Below are 24608 nucleotides of genomic sequence, written 5' to 3'. Positions count from 1 at the left end.
TTACGTATTGCCCTACATATCATTCAATGAGACTGTATGCGCACCTCTATGGATAGAAATATACCGTTCATAATGATAAAAGAATCTCGCTATTAAAGTTTGCGATGAGCTAAATCATCTAATGACTAAAGTAAGGTATTCCTATTCAAAAATAGAAAGTTCGAAATTAACATTATCAAATTAGCTATTTCGAATTCTCCAAGAGTAAAAATCTTATGAGTTGCTCAAGTGAATAGATTATTTTTAATTCAGAAAATTTATCAGCTATTGATCAAAGTATGAATAAAAATGACGATGACATAGAATCCATATTAGGTACTAAAGACCCGGTAGTTGTTGAATTTGTGCTGAGGATAGCTCAAGAAAGTCAAGATCTGAACGAGTTTGAAAAGAAATTTGAGGCCCTGGGAGTAGTTTTGGAGACTGACAAGATACAGAGGCTTTACGCTACACTAACAAGTACTGTTAAAGATGATCCCATCTCATCAATATCAAAAGTATTAGACAGTGAACTAGGTATAAGTGATAATGTTGTTGCAGAGTTTATTCTGCAAATAGTTAAAGACAGTCCCAATATTAGTACATTATTGAAAAAACTCACGGAAATGAACACAGGTGTACCTCCAATTGTAGCAAAGAAACTATTCGACTCATATAATGCTTCACAAGGACAATTAACCGTTAAAACAAAGGTAAGGATAAAAAATGAAGTAGATGGACTGGAACTACCCAATGAAACTATAAAATGGGAGGATATATATGATAGTAAGGACTTATTGTCAATGAATTTTATCACTGAAGATGAACAGCCGGTTTTAGGGAAGATTTACAAAGGAATAATAAAGAAAATTATGCCTTTTGGATGTTTTGTACAGATTCTACACCTCAAAAAAGAATGTGGTGAAGGTTTAGTTCATATATCTGAACTGTGCAAAAACAAAGTACGTCATCCTTCCGATGTTGTAAAACAAGGACAGACAGTCTATGTCAAGATTAGTAAAATTATGACTAATGGAAAAATATCTTTATCCATGATCAACATAGATCAAGTTTCAGGAAAGGAGAAGGAATCGACTGATGTCGATGTAGAATCATTGAAGGTTAGAGGTAGACCAGGTGAAAAACAATCCAATCCAATACGGAAGAGAAAATTAACATCTCCAGAAAGATGGGAGCTCCGACAGCTAATTGCTTCTGGTATGGCATCAATTAAAGACTACCCAGAACTACTGAAATACGATCAGAAAGAAGTGGTAGATCATGAAGGCAACAATGATAAAACAGAAGATCAAAGTGATAATATTAATGAGATAGAAGAGATAGATATAGAACGCAACCCGAATGATAGACCAAAGTTCCTTAGAAAAGAGGGCAAGAAAGTGTCTAAAAAATATGAGCTCCCAAAACTCTCGAATAATCCTATGGGGTCATTAAACAGAGCTGGATCCCAAGGTTCTAAATTAATGCTCCAGCATAGAGAGGAAAAACTACAGAAAAAAAAGGATATTGAAGAACAAATTAAACAGAAACGGAAAATCGAGGATCCTACTAAAGACCCATTACAAATTAAGAAAGAGATTGATGATTTGAGGCAGCAATTGACAGTTACCTCCTGGGAGAAAAAGAAATCGAGAGAGAAAGTAAGCTATGGTAAAAAGTCCGCAAAACCGATATCAGCGCAAAGGAAATCTTTGCCGGTGTATTCCATGCGTGAAAAACTTATGTCAGAAATTAAAAACAATCAGTTTCTAGTTATAGTTGGTGAGACAGGTTCAGGTAAAACTACCCAGATTACACAATACCTAGATGATGAAGGGTTTAGTAAAAATGGAATAATTGGGTGTACCCAACCTCGTCGTGTTGCGGCCGAGTCCGTAGCGAGGAGGGTTGCTGAGGAAGTTGGTTGTAAAATTGGCCGTGAGGTCGGTTATACTATTCGTTTTGAGAATGTAACTTCGGATGTGACACGCATCAAATATATGACCGATGGTATGCTGCAGCAAGAAGCTCTATTAGATCCGATATTATCAAAGTACTCCGTCATCATGCTGGATGAAGCACATGAGAGGACCATAGCTACTGACGTTTTATTCGCATTATTAAAAAAGGCTGCTATGAAAAGAGATGACCTAAAAGTTATTGTTACATCTGCAACGTTGGACTCTAACAAATTTGCCGAGTATTTCAACAATTGTCCAATTATTAATATTCCGGGAAAAACATTTCCTGTTGAAGTTCTTTATTCAAAAACTCCTACAATGGATTACATTGCTAGTTCACTTGACTGTGTCATGGATATTCATACTTCTGAAGGCCCAGGTGATATTTTGGTGTTCTTGACTGGCCAAGAAGAAATCGATACATGCTGCGAAGTTCTTTTTGAAAGGGCTAAGGAAATGGGCGATAAGATTGATCCATTGATTATTTTGCCAGTATACTCAGCCTTACCAAGTGAGATTCAGTCTAAAATTTTTGAACCCACTCCGAGAGGTAGTCGGAAAGTAATTTTTGCAACTAATATTGCCGAAACATCGATTACTATTGATGGTATTTTTTACGTGGTGGATCCTGGGTTTTCAAAAGTAAATACTTACTCTCCTAGGGCAGGTATGGAACAACTAGTAGTTGCTCCCATATCACAAGCTCAAGCTAATCAGAGAAAGGGTAGAGCAGGTAGAACAGGTCCAGGTAAGTGTTATAGATTGTATACAGAGTCCTCATATCAAAATGAAATGCTTCCAAATGCGATTCCTGAAATACAGCGTCAGAACTTACTCCATACTATTTTAATGCTAAAGGCAATGGGGATTAATGATTTACTACATTTTGACTTCATGGACCCACCTCCAAAGAGTTTAATGGTACATGCATTGGAGGAATTATATCATCTTCAAGCTTTAGATGCCGATGGTCACCTGACAAAATTGGGTCAAAGAATGTCCCTCTTCCCAATGGAGCCTACCCTTGCTAGAGCGCTTCTCTCATCAGTTAGCAATAACTGCTCTGATGAGATGATAACAATAATTGCTATGCTGTCTGTGCAAAATGTGTTTTATAGACCAAAGAACAAGCAACAGGAAGCAGACGGCAAAAAGGCTAGGTTTCATCATCCTTATGGTGATCATTTAACATTACTAAACGTTTACAATAGGTGGGAGAGGTCAAATTGTTCTGAAGATTTTTGTAATACTAACTTCCTTCACTTCAGACACTTGAGAAGAGCTAAAGATGTTAAGAGGCAAATCTCGATGATTTTCGAGCGTTTAAACTTACCCATTACTAGCTGTAACGAGAATCCGGAGATAATTCGAAAAACTTTAGTAAGTGGTTTCTTCTTAAATGCTGCTAAAAGGGAAACAAAATCTGGATACAAGACAATTAATGGTGGGACAGAAGTTGGAATACACCCATCTAGTGCACTATATGGCAGGGAATATGAGTATGTAATATATCACAGCTTAATTCTGACTACGAGAGAGTTCATGTCCCAAATATCAGGTATAGAGCCTCAATGGTTATTAGAAGTTGCTCCTCACTTTTATAAAGTTGCAGATGAGAACAGCCAATCTCGTAAGAAGACTAAGATAGAACCACTTTTCAACAGACATTCCAAGGACCAGAACTCTTGGAGATTAAGCTCTAAGAAACAAAATAGGGAGAAGGCACTAGGAATGAAAAAAAAATGAGGATTATATGTTGCCTTTAGAATTGGAAGCTTTCACATAATTAGAACACAACTTAATAAATAGTATTATATGAGTTTTTTTCTGGAGCTATACGATGAGCCCTTTTATTTTTTGACATAATTTTCATAAATATTAAATTAGAACAATGGAAGACACAGAAATTCTCGTGGGGAAATGATGAAAAAATGTGGAAATGGGCAATTCATCGTTTCTGCCTAAACGGAAGTCATATATTATACAATACACATAATTTGAATAGAGGAATACATAATGCGTTTACTCAGTCAATTTGCATTTAACTTATTTGGTTTCACTTGTTTATAACTGCAAGACAACTTTGTTAAGGGAAGAAGTTACTTCACTGACTTTGGTGAAAGAACCAGGAGAGACATTACAATCAATTGATAGCTGATAGACGATGCTTTCTCCCTTGACAGCTCTTCCTAAGAATGCCAAAGTGGCTGTAGGTGGTAGCGGTATAGCTGGTCTATCATTTGCATACTTCTTAGCCAAAATGAGGCCAGATGTATCTGTTACATTGTATGAAAAGGCAGCAAGAAATAGTGGATGGATCAATTCATGGCAGACAAAGGACAAGAATGGTCAACCAGTAATGATAGAACGTGGACCAAGAACCTTAAGAGGTGTATCAGATGGGACAGTAATGATGATCGATGCCATGAAAGACCTGAAAAGCTTGGACATAGTACATTTTATAGAACACAACTCTGATGCTGATAAGAAGTTTTTACTTGATCCAAATGACAAACTAGTTAAGGTACCTGACTCCTTTTTGAGTGGTATTAAATTCATAATGAGTGATTTAGGGAAAGGTATTATACCTGCAATGCTAGGTGAATTCTGGAGAAAAGCCAGTGCAAACCCCGGTAAGGATGAAACTGTGGCTTCCATGTTAGATAAAAGAATGGGTAATGAGCATTTAGGTAAAAATGTCTTCAGTGCCATATATAGAGGTATCTATGCTGACGATATTAATACTCTCAGTGCCAAAAAAGTTATGCACAAGATGGTAGCAAATGAACTGAAGTTTGGCTCTAACACAAAAGCATTAATTCATTCGATGAAGACTAAAAAAGACAGGAAAAAGAATGCTGACTCTTTAACCTTGATTCTCGATAAATATACTAAAGTAATGGGAAAGGAAGAGTCTAAGATATTAGAGCTGTCTAAGAAGTTAAAGCATTACCCCATGTTAGGTTTTAAGGGAGGCCTAGAAAGCTTCTGCCAAACATTACTCAAAGGTCTTGAATCCATGCCTAATGTCTCCGTTTTGAATAACTCAGCTATCACTAAATTAATCTCAGACGCAAAGTCTGACAATAATAACATAACTGTTGAAATTAATCACGGAAAGTCCACAGAGAAATTTGACCACGTTCGCCTAACCGGTATTCCCCATAGATTGGGACCATTACTACGTGAGATTGATGGCCATATAGCCGACAGTCTGGAGACCATCAAAGCCAATACCGTGGTTTTGGTAAATTTCTACCTGCCTGATAAGGATGTCATCCCAAAGAAAAACCGTGGTTTTGGCTATCTGGTACCTGAGTCAAACCCAAATAAAGAAAAACTATTGGGTGTGATCTTTGACTCAGTTATTGAGCAAAACTTGAAAAACATTGAGAATGCACAAGAAATGGTATCATCAGACAAAAAATCTTATACTAAGTTAACAGCTATGGTTGGTGGATATATGTATAACGATCCTGCTACCGGTGAACCTGTAGTACCAAAAGATGAGCAGATTATCGATGCTGTTAGAAACACTTTAGAGAGACATTTGGGAGTATCACCTAATGATCTTGACAGAGGTTTGTGGCAGGTAACTCCTGCAAACAAGTGTTTGCCAAAATATAATGTTGGCTACATGGATTGGCAAACCGATATGGAAAAGAAAATACTAAAACTCTTCAACAACAAGGTTTCTATAGGTGGTATGGGCTTTGCCATTGGTCCTGGTATCCCTGATGTTTTTGCAGATGGATTCCAAGATGCGTTAAAACTACGTTAAATCTTATGCTCCATAAGTTGCTGATAACAGAAGAGAACATAAAATAACACGAAACTACAAAAATTTTGGCCAAGTCTTGCTAAATGGCATTCCCTGTATTTACTTCTTTTCTACTACTTATTTATTTGATCTTTAGTACTGTATTTATTTCAAGAGCTAACACTTTTTTTTAAACCTTCCCTGTGCTTGCTATTAAACTATTTATGCTAAATTTTCTATTAAATAATATTTGCTAAAGTTGCAGAACCGCCACAAAAATAATTTTAGCAACAAAAAGATTACAGCAAAAGGACCGTAATAAAAGGAAGTCATAAACTCCAACATATATAAAGGATGTACAATGCTGAATTGTTACCAAATTTGAAAGAACTGAATACTTTTTTTTAGAGTATTCTGTGTTTTGGAACCAAATCTTAGTATTCACCCAATAATCAAACTACAAGAGAAAAGATATGAAACTTACTAACTTACTATCACTAGTTGTTCCGATTAGTGTTGCCATGTGTATTGATTCAAATAACAAAGAAGAGTTACATGGTTATGTCCAGGGCTACATCAATGAATTAGTCGAAAAGCACCAAGGCGCAGTCCTTGCCAGTATCCAGGCGGCAACTGACCCAGAAAATGAGCAAACCATTGAATTTCATAACCTACAACAAGGTATTGATTTGGACAAAAACAAGGAGTGGACCATAGGCGAATCCCATTTGAAACAGGTGGATGATAATATCTTGGGTGTCATGATTCAAAAACTGTACTCAATGGCCAAGACCAACTTGTGGAAACGATTCAACTTAAAAGAAACTGGATTATACTATTACAGTTTTACTTCCACAAATATCTTTGAAGATCTTTAAAGGTGATGTGAACAAAGCATTGCTAAGAAGAAAGAAACCCCACTCACGCTTTCCAACAGACTTTTCACAAGTAACAAAAGCCTTGAATCTATAATCTAAATATGTTATCTACTTCAAAAAAAAGACATATCCATAAAATATAAATAACTACAATCAAAATATATAAATTACTACCTGTACCGTAAGACTATAGCGATAGTATTCCTATTATATAATGTTAGCAGAACACGCTCACCTACGTACACCAACATATCACGGGATATATACACTGGTACGTTGTTTTACATGTGATTGCACAACTACAAGGTGATTTAGGGGGTCTCTCGGATGCGGATTTCAGGACACTTACTTTGGAGAAGCCAGTTGGAGTGTGGGACCCCACAAACCCTTGCAATCAAACCCGGCTTTGCGATAATAAACTCCGAAAGGGTTCTTAGTTGTTAAAGATGGGATTGCGATGACCTTGACCGACTTCGCAATTGCATCTGTTTAACAGCCGTTCATCCTCCGACTGGTGCTCTTGAAGGACTTTGGAGATTGAGAACGGTGATGCTAACAAGTTGGAGTTCTTCATGGATCAGAAACTGTCAAGGTGGAGAGAACTGAAAGTATAAATAGCGAGCACTGTAAAAGTATTCGAGCTAAGCTTTGAGTAAACATAGAGTAGATAACTTCAAACACCTTAAAAGAAATTACAATGAGCTTCTCAGTGACTGAGTTGGTAGAGACATCTCCTCGGTATGCTGAATTGAAGAAGAGATTATCCGGGTATAAGCCCGGATCTGATGAGTACCTTCGCGCGCTGATGGATACTTTCCCACTGTCTAACCACCCAGACTATAGAAAGTTCCTGCAGGCGCAGGCTGTTCCTGTGCCAGGATCACAGGCGAAGGGGTTCAGTCCAGTTTACAGAAGTATTCTGTCTACCGAACGTTTAGTCACGTGTATGGATAAAAACCTAGCAACCTACTATGACTACTTTCTATTCAGCGCTAGGAACTGGCCAGATAACGATTGTCTAGGTCGTAGGCCTTACAATGACGAAAAACAAGATTGGGAGCAGTACTATGAATTCGACTCCTACCAGCGGACTTTAGAACGGTCCCAGGCACTGGGTAGTGGTATTATGACTTTAGTCAATACCAAGAGACGTCGGAAATTAACAGACAACAAGGATTTAATTGTGGCCATCTTGTCTCACAACCGTCCAGAATGGATATTGACTGATTTGGCATGCCAGGCATACTCCTTACCGAACACTGCGCTTTATGAAACTTTGGGACCAGAAACCTCAGAGTACATAATGAATTTAACCGAGTCCCCAATTTTAATCTTTGCCAAGTCGAATATGTACAATGTTTTGAAGATTTTACCTCAATTGAAACATTTAAACACTTTAGTGTGTATAGAGGATTTGAGCGATGAAGAGCTGCACATGCTAAATACGTCCTCTCTACCAAATGCCACTAATGCAAATGGGGAGAAAATCTCAGTACATACACTTTCCCAGGTCGAAAAATTGGGCGCTTTGAATAAGATCCCAATTATTAAACCCAAACCGGATGACTTATATACGATCTCTTTCACTTCTGGTACAACTGGTCTACCAAAAGGTGTTGAAATGAGTCATACTAATATCGCCTCTGGGCTAGCCTTTGCCTTCTCTACATTTAGAAAGAATCCAGATAAGGCCCACAGACAACTTTATGACTTATGTTTCTTGCCATTGGCACATATCTTTGAAAGAATGATTTGTGCGTATGATTTGGCCATTGGTGCAGGTTTAGGTTTCTTACATATCCCTGATCCTTCAGCGCTGGTGGAAGATTTAAAGATCTTGAAACCTGACAACCTAGCACTCGTCCCACGTATTTTAACTCGGTTCGAAGCTGGTATCAAGAACTCGTTTGATAAATCGGCTGTTAGTAGAGCCATTTCAGGAACGATTGTGAATGCTAAGATCAACAGGTACTCAACTAAGGCTGGTCCAGATGACTCTCTGGTTAACTCTCTCATTTACAAGAAAGTCCTGATTAACAAAGTTCGCGAACAACTTGGTCTCTCCAGAACTGACTTTATGGTTACGGGTTCAGCACCAATTGCCAAAGAGACCTTGTTGTTTTTGAAGAGTTGCTTAGATGTTGGTGTTAGACAAGGGTACGGACTTACTGAATCTTTTGCTGGTATATGTATCAGTGAACAAGATGAGAAAGACGTAGGCTCTTGTGGTCCTATTGGTATATCTGCTGAATGTAGATTAAAGTCTGTTCCTGATATGGGATATGATGCGGAGAGGGACCTGAAAGGTGAGTTGCAACTTCGTGGTCCTCAAATATTTGACAGATATTTCAAGAATCCAGATGAGACGAACAAGGCTATCGATAAGGACGGCTGGTTCTCAACTGGTGATGTTAGCTACATTGACAAGAAGGGACGTTTACATATTATTGACCGTGTCAAGAACTTCTTCAAACTAGCACACGGTGAGTATATTGGCCCTGAAAAGATTGAAAACACTTACTTATCGTCTTCTCCATATATCACTCAAGCATTTGTGTATGGTAACTCGCTGCAAAATTTCTTGGTTGGTATTTTGGGATTAGATCTAGAGTCCTTAAGACCTCAATTGATGCACTCCCACCCAGAAATAAAGTCCTGGACGGATGAGAAATTATTGGACCAAATTAACTCGGACAAAAAGTTAAGACTTGTCTTGTTGCAATTAATTAACCGATCTTGTGTTGGATTACAAGGTTTTGAAAAACTTCATAATATCTACGTTGGATTAGAACCATTAAAGGTAGAAGACGATGTCGTAACACCAACATTAAAGATAAAAAGACAAAAGGCTTCCAAATTTTTTAAGGATATTCTTGATGATCTCTACAAAGAAGGCTCTGTTATAAAAGCTCAAAAACTGTAAGTATCTATACAGCTGCCTTTTTTCTAAAATTTTTTAAGTATTATATATTCCAGAAACTTGAATAAACAGCATTAAACTGTCTAATAAATGGCAACTTTATTGATTATATGTATGACTTTGGTCTTTATGGCTCTGCAGTAACGCGTCAACTTGTACGTTTTTGAAAGAAGTGACGCGTGAAATAAAAGGGCATCGAACCACTCTAAACAAAAGTAACTCTGGCGTTACATGAAACAAGATCTTAACCCTTAGTCAATTGGCGCCCTCATCCTACTAATACAAGTTAATAATATACTGGCAATTGAGTGTGTGTTTGATAATTTCCAAAACAAGAAAGAGTGTGCTAGCAGACAACTATGAGCGGGATAGGTGAATCACGAACTGAACTATTAAATTGGTTGAATGATCTGTTGAAGTTGAACTATAAGAAGATAGAAGAATGTGGCACAGGTGCCGCCTATTGTCAAATAATGGACTCTATTTATGGTGATGTACCCATGCACAGAGTTCGGTTTAACAGTACTGCAGACTATGAGAACCAAATAAATTATAAAGTTCTTCAGAGTAACTTTACCAAGCACAATATTGAGAAGACAGTATATGTAGATAAATTAATTAGATGCCGGTTTCAAGACAATCTGGAGTTCTTACAATGGCTCAAAAAATACTGGGTAAACAATAAAGATGGAACACCTTATGATGCGGAGGCACGCAGGAATTACAGACCAATATCGAGTACAAATAGCGGTACTCCAGGTACACCTTCTGGACTCTCCAGTGCTAGTAATAGTAGTTCTACACTAAACATATCTAAACGAAGAAATATGAGTGACTCGACATCTCTAAGCCGTACTCAATCTCTATCTACAAGGTATGCCAGCGGAACTTCAGGAAACAATATAAATCGTAGGGTAACCAGTGAGCAAATAATAGCTTTGCAAACTGAGCTATCTCAATCTCATAACAAAATTCAAGAGATGGAACAAGAAATGGGAACTTTTAAAGAGGCTCTAACGGCTATGGAAGCAGAGAATAACTTTTATTTCTCTAAACTGCGCGACATCGAAATATTAGTCCAAACTACTCAAGATTTTATCAAGGAGGGTTTATACAAGGGCGATGTCGAAGAACTTGATAAATTTACTAACAAAGTACAGCATATTTTATATGCCACTATTGAGTCGGCGTCTAACGAAGAAACTAAAGATACTAATGAATCCAACAGGATTACAACTAACAACACTTCTTCAGGAAATATAGCATCACAAACCCTCGAGGGAGAATCGCTGCGATCAAGTAACAACTTGATAATTGACGAAGAAACTTTCTAAGACGAATGCCAAACCTGAAAATAATTTGTAATACTATTTAACATACAAGAACTTAATTATTAAAAATGATCCTCCGAGGTCAATCCAAGATCAGCTTGTCCAATATATAATAGATAACTTAATTCCTTATTAAATAATTACTTAACAGAATGTTGTATATTTACATGAGCCAGCTTCCATTTTTCAAATCTCGTCAGAGATATAGAGTCCGTACTATAAGCTAACGCCCTTGAGGTAATGAATATTAAAAATACTGCTTGTTGATATTAGTTCGTGTCTTTCAATCAAACCTCTAATATCTAGCACCTAGTCAGTTGCAGGTGCTGGTCCATTTAGACCATTATCCAGATACTTTTCAAAAGCTTCGTTTTTCTCTGGGAATGGTCTTGGTCCAACAAGCTTGATCATATCTTCTCTGCTAATAGCTTCTTTTTGAAGTAGTAACTTTGCGACTTTATCTACATCTTCCAGATTCTCCGTTAACAGCTTGCGGCATGCCTCGTGGGCTTCATCAACAATACGCTTTACTTCTAAATCAATTTTTCTCCCTGTTTTCTCACTAAAAGGCTTGTTTATTTGAAATCCGGATCCTTTTTGGTCATAAGACAGATATCCAATCTCCTTCGACATTCCCAGAGATGTGACCATAGCATGCGCCATATTTGTAACCTTCTTGAAATCATCATGAGCACCACTTGTTACTGAAGGAAAGTGCAGCTCTTCGCTCACTCTACCTCCTAAAGCCATAATCATTCTATGTCTAAACTGTTCCTCTGTAATTAAATACTGATCTGAAGGAAGATATTGGGCATATCCAAGCGCACCATGACCACGAGGAATGATGCTTACCTTCAATAGCGGGTCTGCATATTGCAAAAACCATCCACAAATAGCATGGCCAGCTTCATGATATGCAACTGTTTTCTTCTCTTCTGGCGACAAAACCTTCGATTTCTTTTCTAAGCCAGCAATGACTCTTTCAATGGCCTGTTCAAAGTGTAATAGTTCAACATACTTATCCTGATGTCTTGCAGCGATCAACGCAGCTTCATTACAGGCGTTAGCGATATCTGCACCAGTAAAACCAGGTGTCAACGTGGCAAGTTTACCCGATAGGTTGTCACGCTTCTCAGCAGTCTCTGTTAGTTTGGGGTCAAGGTTTAGTCGTTGTAAATGAACATTATATATGGCCTTCCTTCCGCTCATATCAGGTGCATCAATTTCGATGTGTCTATCAAATCTACCTGGTCTCATAAGTGCTGGGTCTAAAACATCCATTCTGTTGGTACCTGCAATGACCACGACTTGATCGCTAGTGCTAAAACCGTCCATCTCCACAAGCAGTTGATTTAGGGTTGCTTCTCTTTCGTCATTGGCACCACCAAGAGCACCCCCTTTACCTCTTTCTTTTCCGATAGCATCTATTTCATCAACAAATATGATAGAAGGAGCCATCTGCCTAGCCTGTTCAAATAAGTCCCTGACACGAGATGCACCTACACCGACAAACATTTCCACAAACTCTGAACCTGACACAGAAAGGAAAGGTACACCTGCTTCACCAGCAGTAGCCTTTGCCAATAATGTCTTACCTGTACCTGGAGGACCAGACAATATAGCACCTCTAGGGATCTTAGCGCCCAATTGTGTATACTTTGCCGGATTCTTCAAGAAATGAACGAATTCCATAATTTCCTGTTTAGCCTCATCACAACCGGCAACATCCTTGAAAGATATTTTAATGTCTGTTTCTTTATTGAATAGTTTAGCCTTTGATTTGCCGACACCAAACATACCCGATGAACCTCCCCCTCCGTTCATGTTAGCATTAGGGTTCAACTTCTTAGCAATAAAGTAGAGACCACCAATCAGCAATACAGTGGGGATAAATGGATATAGATACTGGAATGCCGATGCCCTTTCAACATACTGCACTGGGATACGTTCACTTGGAGGTATTTGTAGCCTGTCTTGCAACTCATCCAGTTGCTCTTCAAAGACATCTGCGGACCCGATGGTAAATGAAATTACTCTGGGCACCATACCATTGGCACCATATTGCCCATTACTATCGTTTGCCAGAGGCACCAGCTCAGCCTCAACTAGGTACTTATTAATGACGTAGATCTTCTTCACAAGCCCTTTCTCCAAGTACTTGGCCTTGAAATCCTGGAAAGTCAGCGGATCACGACCACTGGTGTCCTCGTTGGCACTCATCAACGTGTATATAAACGACAAACCGATGGTCAAGTACATGGTATTCTGGAATTCCTTAGACTTCACATACTGCCAGAAGGCCTTCATCATCTCTTCGCGCGGGTCCTTACCGGGTCCTTTGCCCTGGCCCTGACCCTTACCACCAGAACCCTCATCGCCAGCGGGTCCACCATCACTAGAACCCCCACTGCCAGTTTCCTGCTTCCGGCTATTCATATCTGAGTAGAACCTGAGTGGCAACGCTAGGGGTCTCGTCACAGGCAGCGCCCTCGCTAATGGCGCCAGCGGCATGGGCCTCATAGCCCGCACAGGTACATTAAGTCTCGTAAGTAACCTGAGCATCCTTGTATACTTTACTTATGATGTCCTTTGTGTTTAAGATGGCCTTGCAACTGCTACTTACCAAACCTCTTGAGCTTCTTATAATTTGGGACTCCGCTCTTGAGATGCGGTGATAAGATCACGAGCAATGAAGATTATAAGAACATTGGATCGAAGAGACTGGGAAGAAACTGGGAATAGGCTGGGAAGAGGAAACGATGAGCAGCGAGAGCAGGATAGTCGGTGAGTTTAGCGAGTACTTGAAGGAGGTTGAGCAGCGGGTGCGACGGGAGATAGAAGCAGAGCTTGCAGAGAAGTATGAGCGACGGTTGAAAGAGCTTGAAGCTGCAGCTGAGGGCCATACCAGGGCTGATAGCCATGTCAGGGCTGATGGTAACGGTGTGGAAGTTACTGAGGTACAGGAACGAGGCATTGAAGGTGGTTTTTCGGATAAGCGTCGACCCTCAGATGAGAAGGACAGACACCTCAAGCGGATACGAGGGATCAAAGAGTGGCCTGAGGTGGTTATGCGATTACACAAGAGGCCGCCCTCAAATGCTACAATGCTTATGTGGGAGGAGCTGGAGTGTCTGCTGATATACTTACACACCGGGGTGAACATTACCGAACAGATCAAGGACAATGTCTGCCGTGTGGAGGCGGTACGGATGGCGCAATTGGTGTGTTTCACCGAGATTACGTCGCTGGAGGCCAAGATCCAATTGGTTCAGGAAGGGTACGGGAAGATCAGGAGCAAGCATGTGGACAGCATGCTGTTCTCGCTTGTAGCACGCTTCTGTCCCCACATAGTCCTCGATGCCAACGAGGAGCTAGTGGGTACCTACACCAAGGCGATTACCGAAACAGACTTGCTTACACAAGACAGAGACTTATTTAAGGACGACTACTTGGCCAATTATACAGCTGATCTATTATCAGTGCAAGAGTTACTGAAGCAAGAACAGGTGCAGTATAACGACTGGACTGTTTTCCTTGACGCATGCATCCCAGAAAAGATATCAGATGGTGTACTAAGAAACAGCAATAACAATCTGTTACCTTGGGATTGTGCCGTTCTGGAGATATTCAAGAGATGGGGGTCCAGTAGAATGGAAGCAGAATGAATCATGAAGGCGAGTCTTCTAAAGCGACAACCTTGAAACCCTTCGAGAATAGAGCAAGGATCTAGTTGAAGGTATACACCTACAAAATCTGTTCATAAAGTCACCATAAGTACCGCTTCCAATGTGAATGTACTCATAGTTGCCTCAATGAGAAATCCTTTGCGCAGAGCAGACTCCTGCCAAGGTGCCAAGACTGAGAAGCTCTCTCGCGAAGAAATAAAAGAACATTGTATCCAATGCTACCGAAGTAATGGCATCCGCGAACGTTCAAGTGTGACTAATAATGACTATTATCTATGCATTATATTTGGATAATGGCTCAAATTGCCGGCCGGGTAAATAAAATTTTTCTGCCCGAAGAAGCTGGAAATGTGTCACACACACAAAGCTGAATGATGAAAGCATGCGATGCGCAGCGGGACGGCTTATAAGAAGAGGGAAGTGAGATATTGTCAGTTATTTAGCGGTTGTAATTGGGCTGATTTATCTAGGAGGACAAGTAAGTTATAGCCATGGACGCTGAGGAACAATACGAGTGGATTACCAAGAACTTGCAAGAGGTGTTGAACCCACAGATCATCAAGGATGTGCTGAAGGAAGGCAGACCATTGAAGTTGTACTGGGGTACAGCTCCAACTGGTAGACCACACTGTGGTTACTTTGTTGCCATGACCAAGTTAGCACATTTCTTGAAAGCTGGTGTCGAGGTTACAGTTCTTTTGGCAGACTTGCACGCCTTCTTGGACAATATGAAGGCTCCATTGGAAGTTGTCAACTACAGAACCAAGTACTACGAGTACACTGTCAAGGCTATTTTGAAGAGTATTAATGTTCCAATTGAGAAATTGAAGTTTGTTGTCGGGTCATCGTACCAATTGGGTGGTGACTATACTTTGGATCTTTTCAAGTTGTCCAACATGGTTTCTCAAAATGATGCCAAGAGGGCCGGTGCCGATGTGGTTAAGCAAGTTGCCAACCCATTGCTAAGTGGTTTGATTTATCCATTGATGCAGGCTTTGGATGAGCAATTCCTGGATGTCGATGTGCAATTCGGTGGTGTTGACCAACGTAAGATTTTCGTTCTAGCAGAAGAGAACTTGCCAAGAATAGGTTACAAGAAGAGAGCACACTTGATGAACCCAATGGTTCCAGGTCTAACACAAGGTGGTAAGATGTCTGCATCTGATCCAAACTCCAAGATTGACTTGCTGGAAGAACCAAAGAAGGTCGGTAAGAAGATCAACAGTGCTTACTGTAGTCCAGGTGATATAGAAAACAACGGTTTGCTGTCATTTGTTGAATATGTTATCGAACCTATTCAAGAACTAAAGAAAGGTACCGGCAAGTTCGAGTTCTTCATCAACAGACCTGAGAAGTTCGGTGGTCCAGTGACCTACACTTCCTTCAAAGACCTACAAACTGCATTTAAGGAACAACAACTAATGCCAGTTGACTTGAAGATTGGTGTCACCGATGCCATCAACGAGCTTCTAGCACCAATTAGAGAGGAATTCGCCAACAGCAAGGAATACCAAGAGGCTGAAGCTAAGGGTTACCCACAAGTTGTACCTGAAAAGACCAAGAAGGTAAAGAAGCCAAAGAACAAAGGTACTAGATACCCTGGTGCCACCAAGACGGAAGAACCAAAAGTAGAGGCCGTCACTGAAGAATTAAAAGAAGCTTCCATATAAACACAAGCATATAGATAGCTGATCTTATTCTCTACAGAACCATATAAATTATTATATACCATTCATTTTATCGTTACTTAACTATCCCAGGGGACATGCCCGTTCCATTTATTGTCAACCCGGCAGCCCATTGTCATGCTATTGCCAACGTCTCACCGGATCAACCAAACTGAAAAATTCCTAAAATTTGAAAGATGAAGGGAGATGAGGTAGAAATCTGCAGAGCAGATACGATTACTAGCTTAATGGAAACTCTGATTCTAAGCCAAAACTTGCACAGTTTGGTTTAACATCAAAGATAATATACTCTCCTTATTTTTTGCTGTTCGTTCTGATTCCTTACTTATAGTTCAAGACATTCGAAAAGCAAGAACGTCAGGCTGGCCTAAAAAACTTGGAGATTAAGTTATACAGACAGATACACAGCATGGATCTTCAGGCGGTACGTATGGAGGTCAGAGAGACCTTAAATTCCATCCATGAGATGAACTACTTTAAAGGCACCAGAGGACCTACCGAGAGAGTGAAGATGTCTTTCACGCTGAAGGAATTCTTATACCGTTATTTGTATTACCTGATTTGTGATGAGGGTAAGAATTTGCCACAGTTATTTGATACTGCTCCTGTTGGCCTATTTCCTAAGGATTTAAAAGAGATCAAAGATATAGACCTGGTATGGGCAACTAAATCAAACTCTTTCTTTACCATTGACAAAGAAAAAGTTACTAAAGTCCATAGACATAGTGGGAGAAACTGTGGTAGGAAGTTTAAGATCGGTGAGCCGCTATATAGATGTCATGAATGTGGATGCGATGAGACCTGTGTCTTATGTATATTTTGTTTCAATCCAGAGGACCACGTAGGCCACCATGTCTACACAGATATATGCTCTGATGTGACCAGTGGTATATGTGACTGTGGCGATGAAGAAGCGTGGAATGTACCATTGAATTGTAAAGCTGAATTAGAGGAGAAAAATCAGGAATCTACAGGTGAAAGCAATGCTTCAAATGAAAACACATTCATGAAACCCGAGACCACTCAGCTAATAGAAGTCATATTAGAAGAGGTAATAGATCATTTCATTGATGTATTTAATCAAAACTTGGAACCACTACCCACTTTTCAACATGCCATATCTTTGAAGCTGAAGTCACACACTCAATTTGGCAAAATAAAAGAAAGAAGTGAATTTTTGAACGATTTCAAGTATAAGAACTTCTATAATTCAGCGGCAAATTATGGCGAGACAAATGAAAACAGTAGTTCTAACGAAAATATACCAGAAGAAAATATGGATAAAGATTCGGATGAAGTAGCTGACGATGTAGCGAGTACCGGCGGCGTTTTACAAGCCGATAAAACCTCTGAAGATTGTCCGACGGAGCCTAAGCATTACACAGTTATGATTTATAACGATGAGTTCCACAATTACTCACAAGCAACTACAGCTTTAAGACAAGGTGTTCCAGATAATGTACACACGGATCTTTTGACTTCAAGAATCGATAGCGAGGGAAGAGCAATGTTAAAATGTTCTATGGATTTATCCTCTGTGATGGGCGGTTTTTTTGCGGTACAAACAAACGGGTTAACCGCAACCTTAACTTCGTGGGATGAATACATTCATCAAGAAGCATGCAAACATCTAATATTTTGGATTACTCATTGTTTAGCTATTCCTGATCCTGATTTTCAAAACACTTTCAGGGACGCTTTAGGTAAGGTATTATGCTCTCAATACGACTCCACCAAGACTGTTGACATGAATCCGTTTATAAATAAGCATTTTGAACATCTTTTTGAAGAGGAAGGTAATCATGATTGTCTCAACATGTCTGTCCTTGCACCTGGTAACAAAATTCCTCTAGGCAAACACAAGGCCTTGAGTAATGATTCGATTGACAAAATTTCTACAGGTATTAATGAACTAATAGAAATAAAGGATAAGAATTATACTAATTCGAGAGTCCAATATTTATTATATTTTGATAACAGGTACTGGAAGAGATTGAGAAAAGAGGTACAAAATATGATTATCCCAACACTCTCCTCATCTTTTACCTACAAACCATATTTCTGCAGACAAGTTGTTGAGATATTCAACCATATGACTAGGTCAGTAGCTTATATGGACAGAGAGCCTCAACTAACTGCTCTTAGAGAATGCATTGTTCAATTGTTTACATGTCCAACCAATGCTGCTATGATATTTAATGATGGTAGTTTTATTGACATTGTATGGTCTGTATTTGACATATTTGCAGAATTTTGTAAATATGATGGTCCATTATTGTTATGGCAAAGAGTACAAAAAAGTAACCCTACGAAGAGTTATAGCATTTCGTTCAAACAGGGTCTTTATACAGTAGAAACTCTTCTGAGTAAAGTTGCTGACCCCAATATTCCACTCCGTGCCCCTGAATTTGTCTCAATAGTAACCTTATGCAAAATATTCAATGGTGCATGGAAATTAAAACGGAAGGAGGGTGAACATATCTTACACGAGGACCAATACTTTATTCCATATCTAGAATACACGACATCAATTTACAGCATCATTCAAACCATAGAAAAGATTATGGAGCAATTCAAAGAGCAGATTGATACAAATTTACTGAGGAATGCCATTAAACTCGTAAACACTTTCCTGGCACATAGGTCTCTTACTTACAGGGAAGTGGCTGGCACCCATGAGATCATCAAGTTTGAGGTTAGTCGCGAGCCAGTTGCATATATGAATCCAGTTCAAACGCTTTTTTCATTTTTGATTGAAAAAACGTCTCTTACAGAAGCAAAAGAAATAGTTTTAAGAGATTGTAACGACTTCTTGAAAATTTCGGACTTTTCCTTAAGAGCAGTTGTACTATGTGCGCAAATTGATGTTGGCTTCTGGGTGAGAAATGGTGTGTCAGTTCTTCACCAAGCATCCTATTATAGGAACAACCCCGAGCTGAACTCATATTCCAGAGATATACACTTGAACCAATTAGCTCTTTTATGGGAAGTTGATGATATTCCAAGAATTCTATACAATATTCTCGATAGATGGGAATTATTATCATGGTTCACTGGGGAAACCGAATATAATAACACCGTTTATGAAGATAAGATTGGCCTAGTTATTCAGCAATTCATTACATTCCTATACCACCTTCTCACTGAGAGGAGATTTTTTAAAAACTATGCCAGCGCCAAGGAAAAGAGGTTTTCACAAATAAAAACATCCATAATGTACAGCTTGTACACTAAGCCTCTATCGTATTCTAAACTTCTAAAAAATGTCCCCGATTACCTTTCAGAGGATGGAACTGAATTTGACAAGGCACTATCAGAAGTATCTACTTTTATGGAGCCTAAAGGACTAGCTGATAATGGTGTATTTGTGTTGAAGGACAATTTATATTCGAAAATTGATCCACTGAGGTTAGATAATTTGGAAAATGAATTTGAAAGTAGTGCTAGCATAATCAAGTCACATTTGGCAACATCAAAGGAAGATGTCAATAAAACAATTCTGGTTCCGCAACTGATACATCCAAAACACTTAGATCCATTGACTATGCGCTTAGGTGCTTTTACCAGAACTGGTGTGTTTGCCAAACTAATGTACAAATTGCTACAGGTATGTTTAGATACTGAGAACGGATTATTTTTAAATGAATTATTACACCTGATACATTGTGTTTTTAAGGATGACGAACAGGTAAATGGCAAATCGTCTATTCCTCAAAACTTCATTTCCAAATCAATCTGTAATCTTTTCTTGAGTATTGCAAATGCTAAATCTGATATCTTTTCTGAAAGCATAACCAGCAAGGCCGATTATTTATTGGAAGTAATGATAAGAAAAAATCCTGAGGATGTGTTTGACTCTCTCATTACTGGATTCGGTTTAGAATATGTTGATGAGTATAAGACGAAAAAGCTAAATCAAGGTGTTATCTTAGAGGAAACTGAAAAGGAAAAGAAGAAAAGACTGGCAAAGAAACATCAAGCAAAATTGATGGCAAAATTTAATAGTCAACAGAGTAAATTCATGAAGGAGAATTCTGCAGTTTTCGATGATAAAGAAAACGAACTAGATATGCTCGGTAACAAAATAACTGCCTCCGAAGACTTTACATGCTCTTTATGCCAAGATGACACTTCTGATGACTTTTTCGTAGTTCCTGTTTATCATGACTTTTCACCGGCCTTTAGAGAGGCAGATGTGTATTCTGCAGAAGATTATAGCGGTAAAGTTCATGGATTTTTTAATGACGAAGAAAAGGCGTCTGCCACAGATGCAACTGTTTTGGAAGACTTGAGACTCAATTCTGAAATGGGTTCTAGAAAGGTGTTTGTTTCATGTAATCACCACATCCATCATAATTGTTTTAGAAGATATATTCAGAAAAAGAGATTTTCCTCAAATGCATTCATATGTCCACTATGTCAGACTTTTTCTAATGCCGTGATTCCTATATGTCAAACTGATAAATCTGAGGAAGCTCTAAATTTAAACAGTTTTGGTATGCCTATGCCTATTCTTGATATTGTATCTCGTCTGTTTAAGAACTTTACAGTATCTAGATACAAGAGCATCCATTCTATTTTCAACTTAATTTTACCACAGATTAATTCATTTGACAAAATTATAAGGAAGTCCTCTGAATTCAATGACACTGATACCTCGTTAATCATGGCTGCTCACTGGGCGAATACTATTAGTATGCTTGAAATCTCATCACGTCTTGATCCTCCTGATACTAATTCATATATTAAGGGTAGAGAACAGAAATTTAAAACTCTGGGCAACATTCTGATTTCTATGTCACTTTTCTATTATATCATGGGCAAACCTACAAACAAGCTCGAAATTTATGATTCATCTTCAGAAAGTGGAAATTGTTACAATCAAGTTCTTCAATATATTGTAAAAAGTACGTTGTTTGAAAATACACCTGTTAAGGAAGCTGTATCAAGGGTTATGTTTGTTTTGATCAAACAAACCGTCCAGTCCTATTTTAAATGTATGTGGATGAATGATTCAAGAGAAGACTATCAATTCTCAGATATGTTCAAAGATGGATATGAAGCTCCTGAGTTAGTTGTATCAGCTATCAGACAATTTGAAAATGAGTACTTCAAGACCAATATTTCGAAAACAAGGGAAGTACATGAGAAGGATCAAGCATATTACAATATAATATATTCTTTCCTACTTAACCAAATTGTTCCAAGTTACAAGCGAGTGTTCATCATGTTAAAGGTCTTCCACAATTTGGTGAAGGAGTCAGAAGATCAACCACTAATAATCGACGATGTTAACATAGAGAGCGACATCTCCATAGAGGACTATGTATCTTTTGCTAACTCAGCAACACCATTACTGACTGAATTTACAGACTTCGATGACATGTTTGTGCAAGCATTGTTGGACTCGAAATTCACTGAGGGAAACGACACCTACTTGAAGGATATTCCGCATGAATACCCAGGTGTTGTGAAATTGATTAACTTGAAGAAATATTTGAATACTTATGTCACAGACTCAAAACAATTCAAGCTGCTTGAGGAGGCACTGACGAATGTTATTAACCCTAAGAATAGACTTGACTTCCGAATTTGTTTGACTTGTGGTATGAAAGTCCATCTGAGAACCGACCGTAGAGAAATGTCACGTCACTTGACTAATTGTTTCTCATCTTTTGGACTTTTCTTAATGCCCAACACCAGTGAAGTTTGTTTATTCCTGAGCCAACCACCATCTAACATCTTTATCTCAGCTCCTTACTTGAATTCTCATGGTGAGGTAGGAAGAAATGCCATGAGAAGAGGGGACCTGACCACATTGAATTTGAAAAGATATGAACATCTGAACAAGCTGTGGATCAACAATGAGGTGACAGGCTACATAAGTAGAGTCATGGGAGATGAGTTCCGTGTGAACATTTTATCAAATGGATTTTTGTTCGAAATCACAAGAGGACAAAGATTCCCCACTAGGCCCACGGAGATAGATGAGGACAACGATTTCTATGACGATGAGGAGATTAGAGACGTTGACATGGATGACGAAGACTTGGCAAGAGGGGCCAATGGTATTGTTGGAGGGCCAGCCGCGGCAGCGGCAGCAGCCACCACACTCTTTGGCTTCCCTAATGCGGCTGGCGCCCAAGGGGATGTTAGAGACTTCTTTCAAATCTTTGAAGATTTCAGAGATGCTGTACAAAACGGTGATAACGATGAGCAGGATTTCCGTATGGACCTAGAAGATACTGACGGAAATACCTGGCAAAACCAGGACCAAGAAGACACTGACGATGAGCCTGAATGGTGATCGGAAACGTTCTCATCGTAAGTATATTCTTGGTTTTACCTTTCATAGTTTTTATCAATCAATACTACAATGCATTAGTTGTGTAAGTTTTTCTAATATAAATATGATAAAAGTCGCAACATGTATCAATATACTAGTATTAATTACTAATCCAATTATCAGAAGTTGGATTAGTATTGGCTTCGCTGAATAATTTAAATACCTACATATACCATCACATGCTAGATACGCTATAACGAACAAATTCAGCCAATGAAATGGGAGGATCGCTGATTACTGCGATGATTTCTCTGGATGCCTTTATCACCGAGTTAACCGGAAAGAGCGTCCACTACGACGAGTCCCTGCCCATCCCAAAGCAATAAGTAGTGAATAGTAATTTGAAATTTTATCGATAATATTTAAAAGTTGCTATCGACCTACAGCTTCGCAATTTGCAACTCCTAAAGCTTTAAAGGTCCAAAACAATACAATACAATACAAAATGTCGTTCAGCTCACTATACAAAGTTCTGTTCAAGAGAAACTCCATTTTCGTTGGTACTATCTTAGCATCTGCATTTGTATTCCAAGGTGCTTTTGACACCGCTGTCACATCCTGGTATGAGAACCACAACAAGGGTAAATTATGGAAGGACGTTAAGGCACAGATAGGCGCTGCTGGTGGCGATGAGGAGGACGATGATGATGAGTAGATATTCTCCATCCTGAATTCTAGCACCAATAAAGTTTTAATTTAGAAATGAAAGCTCTGTACATTAAAGAAAAATGACATAATGGCTGCAATTGCGCTGCTTTGTATATATTCAAGAGAACAGAAAATATCAACCAACTCAGGGATTAGGCCCTTTATTCTATCATCTACTATGAAAGCAAATAAAAAGTAGGGATGACTATGCTTATTTATTCTTATATATAACTGAAAAAAAATACACAAAAATAATATTATTATCGTTGCAATGCTCGTGCTCATAAACAGTAGTTTCAAATATATACATGTTTCAGTTGTTGTGGATAGTCTATATTTCACCAGTTGTAGAGGCATCCTGTATTCTGTTAATGTATGTCTTCGAGATTACATTCCAGGAGCGCATATACTTGGCAAGGCATTGATCGACACATCCTTCGTTACCGTCTTTGTATGGAGACTGCAGACACTTCTCAAAGCAGTTCTCAGACACTTTGTTAACTAGATCAGTGGCATTGGCAACTGCTATCTCTTGTGCAATCTGCTGCTTGAATGCCTGCACTTTATTATCTGTAGCAGATGCAGGAGCTTGACTAGATGATCCACCAAATAATGCCATTACTGTCTTAGGGTTTTTGTCTTTGCTAATATTCCTGCAGGTGACTTAGTCCTTCTGAATTGCTTGAAGCAATTTATTAGTCCAATAGATAGTCATTACAGCTATATGCTCTTCTCGGGTCCTTAATCGAGGGAATGCACTCAAATCGTACGAAGATAGATTTACAGAGCTATACATCATTTCAGTATAAAACTGGAGTTAGTCTGCCTCTACACATCTACAATAAGAAAGATTAGTATATATATATTTAAATAGTGCTGGGATTTCACATCCTTGTTCAACAACTTTCAATTACCCTCTCGTTATTGTATGTTATATGTACTAAGATACTTCACATGGCATAAATTATAGAGTTTCGTATCATATTATCATCAACTGATTAAGGGTGCCAGCCCAAGTTTTTCTCACAACGAATTTAAAAGCTTCTATGGCCAAGTTGGTAAGGCGCCACACTAGTAATGTGGAGATCATCAGTTCAAATCTGGTTGGAAGCATTTATTTTTTTTGAATTTTTTTGTTGACACCGGAATATTAATATTTGTGTGTATATGCGCCTGGCTGGTAGTTAATATTTTTATCATTCTTGAAACAACTAATAGCTTAGTTTTATTATTGTTCACACTGCAATTGTAAACATATATAGCTTTGACCGCTTAGATCGTATTGTACAAGCTCAGCGACCTCGAGAAAGTCTAATTACACGTAAATCGTCTGGAAGACTCACCGGTCGGGTGAAAAGGGTCTGTAACCACAGAAACTTACGTACAAAAGGGCTGTAATCATCAGACAAAA

The 24608-nt window shown here is 38.8% G+C and overlaps 11 protein-coding genes and 1 non-coding gene across 12 annotated transcripts; 10 read left to right on the top strand and 2 right to left on the bottom strand.

Annotated features, from left to right (window-relative positions):
- Positions 1 to 278: 278 nt before the first annotated feature.
- PRP22 (DEAH-box ATP-dependent RNA helicase PRP22) lies at positions 279 to 3686 on the top strand (the record flags this gene model as incomplete). The annotated part of the gene is made up of 1 exon (XM_447213.1): positions 279 to 3686. One exon carries the CDS (start codon positions 279 to 281, stop codon positions 3684 to 3686), a length of 3408 nt encoding a protein of 1135 aa, XP_447213.1.
- A 418-nt stretch (positions 3687 to 4104) lies between these two features.
- Positions 4105 to 5721, top strand: HEM14 (oxygen-dependent protoporphyrinogen oxidase; the record flags this gene model as incomplete). The annotated part of the gene is made up of 1 exon (XM_447212.1): positions 4105 to 5721. The coding sequence occupies one exon, from the start codon at positions 4105 to 4107 to the stop codon at positions 5719 to 5721; it is 1617 nt and encodes a 538-aa protein (XP_447212.1).
- A 452-nt stretch (positions 5722 to 6173) lies between these two features.
- Positions 6174 to 6578, top strand: GVI51_H09383 (uncharacterized protein; the record flags this gene model as incomplete). The annotated part of the gene is made up of 1 exon (XM_447211.1): positions 6174 to 6578. The coding sequence occupies one exon, from the start codon at positions 6174 to 6176 to the stop codon at positions 6576 to 6578; it is 405 nt and encodes a 134-aa protein (XP_447211.1).
- Positions 6579 to 7275: 697 nt separating this feature from the next.
- Positions 7276 to 9501, top strand: FAA2 (medium-chain fatty acid-CoA ligase FAA2; the record flags this gene model as incomplete). The annotated part of the gene is made up of 1 exon (XM_447210.1): positions 7276 to 9501. The coding sequence occupies one exon, from the start codon at positions 7276 to 7278 to the stop codon at positions 9499 to 9501; it is 2226 nt and encodes a 741-aa protein (XP_447210.1).
- Positions 9502 to 9857: 356 nt separating this feature from the next.
- BIM1 (microtubule-binding protein BIM1) lies at positions 9858 to 10832 on the top strand (the record flags this gene model as incomplete). Its single annotated transcript, XM_447209.1, has 1 exon — positions 9858 to 10832. One exon carries the CDS (start codon positions 9858 to 9860, stop codon positions 10830 to 10832), a length of 975 nt encoding a protein of 324 aa, XP_447209.1.
- Positions 10833 to 11138: 306 nt separating this feature from the next.
- On the bottom strand, positions 11139 to 13391 carry AFG3 (AAA family ATPase AFG3; the record flags this gene model as incomplete). The annotated part of the gene is made up of 1 exon (XM_447208.1): positions 11139 to 13391. The coding sequence occupies one exon, from the start codon at positions 13389 to 13391 to the stop codon at positions 11139 to 11141; it is 2253 nt and encodes a 750-aa protein (XP_447208.1).
- Positions 13392 to 13588: 197 nt separating this feature from the next.
- Positions 13589 to 14494, top strand: GVI51_H09295 (uncharacterized protein; the record flags this gene model as incomplete). Its single annotated transcript, XM_447207.1, has 1 exon — positions 13589 to 14494. One exon carries the CDS (start codon positions 13589 to 13591, stop codon positions 14492 to 14494), a length of 906 nt encoding a protein of 301 aa, XP_447207.1.
- A 512-nt stretch (positions 14495 to 15006) lies between these two features.
- On the top strand, positions 15007 to 16185 carry TYS1 (tyrosine--tRNA ligase TYS1; the record flags this gene model as incomplete). The annotated part of the gene is made up of 1 exon (XM_447206.1): positions 15007 to 16185. The coding sequence occupies one exon, from the start codon at positions 15007 to 15009 to the stop codon at positions 16183 to 16185; it is 1179 nt and encodes a 392-aa protein (XP_447206.1).
- Positions 16186 to 16612: 427 nt separating this feature from the next.
- UBR1 (E3 ubiquitin-protein ligase UBR1) lies at positions 16613 to 22510 on the top strand (the record flags this gene model as incomplete). The annotated part of the gene is made up of 1 exon (XM_447205.1): positions 16613 to 22510. One exon carries the CDS (start codon positions 16613 to 16615, stop codon positions 22508 to 22510), a length of 5898 nt encoding a protein of 1965 aa, XP_447205.1.
- Positions 22511 to 22994: 484 nt separating this feature from the next.
- Positions 22995 to 23204, top strand: QCR9 (ubiquinol--cytochrome-c reductase subunit 9; the record flags this gene model as incomplete). Its single annotated transcript, XM_447204.1, has 1 exon — positions 22995 to 23204. The coding sequence occupies one exon, from the start codon at positions 22995 to 22997 to the stop codon at positions 23202 to 23204; it is 210 nt and encodes a 69-aa protein (XP_447204.1).
- Positions 23205 to 23528: 324 nt separating this feature from the next.
- TIM13 (protein translocase subunit TIM13) lies at positions 23529 to 23816 on the bottom strand (the record flags this gene model as incomplete). The annotated part of the gene is made up of 1 exon (XM_447203.1): positions 23529 to 23816. One exon carries the CDS (start codon positions 23814 to 23816, stop codon positions 23529 to 23531), a length of 288 nt encoding a protein of 95 aa, XP_447203.1.
- A 421-nt stretch (positions 23817 to 24237) lies between these two features.
- Positions 24238 to 24310, top strand: tT(AGU)7. The gene has a single exon. It is a non-coding gene; the product is annotated as a tRNA-Thr (tRNA).
- Positions 24311 to 24608: the final 298 nt, after the last annotated feature.

Source organism: Nakaseomyces glabratus, chromosome H, assembly GCF_010111755.1.
Source record: "Nakaseomyces glabratus chromosome H, complete sequence".
Taxonomy (NCBI): domain Eukaryota; kingdom Fungi; phylum Ascomycota; class Saccharomycetes; order Saccharomycetales; family Saccharomycetaceae; genus Nakaseomyces; species Nakaseomyces glabratus.
Note: the sequence above shows the minus strand (reverse complement) of the source record. Positions and strands in the feature narration are given on the sequence as shown.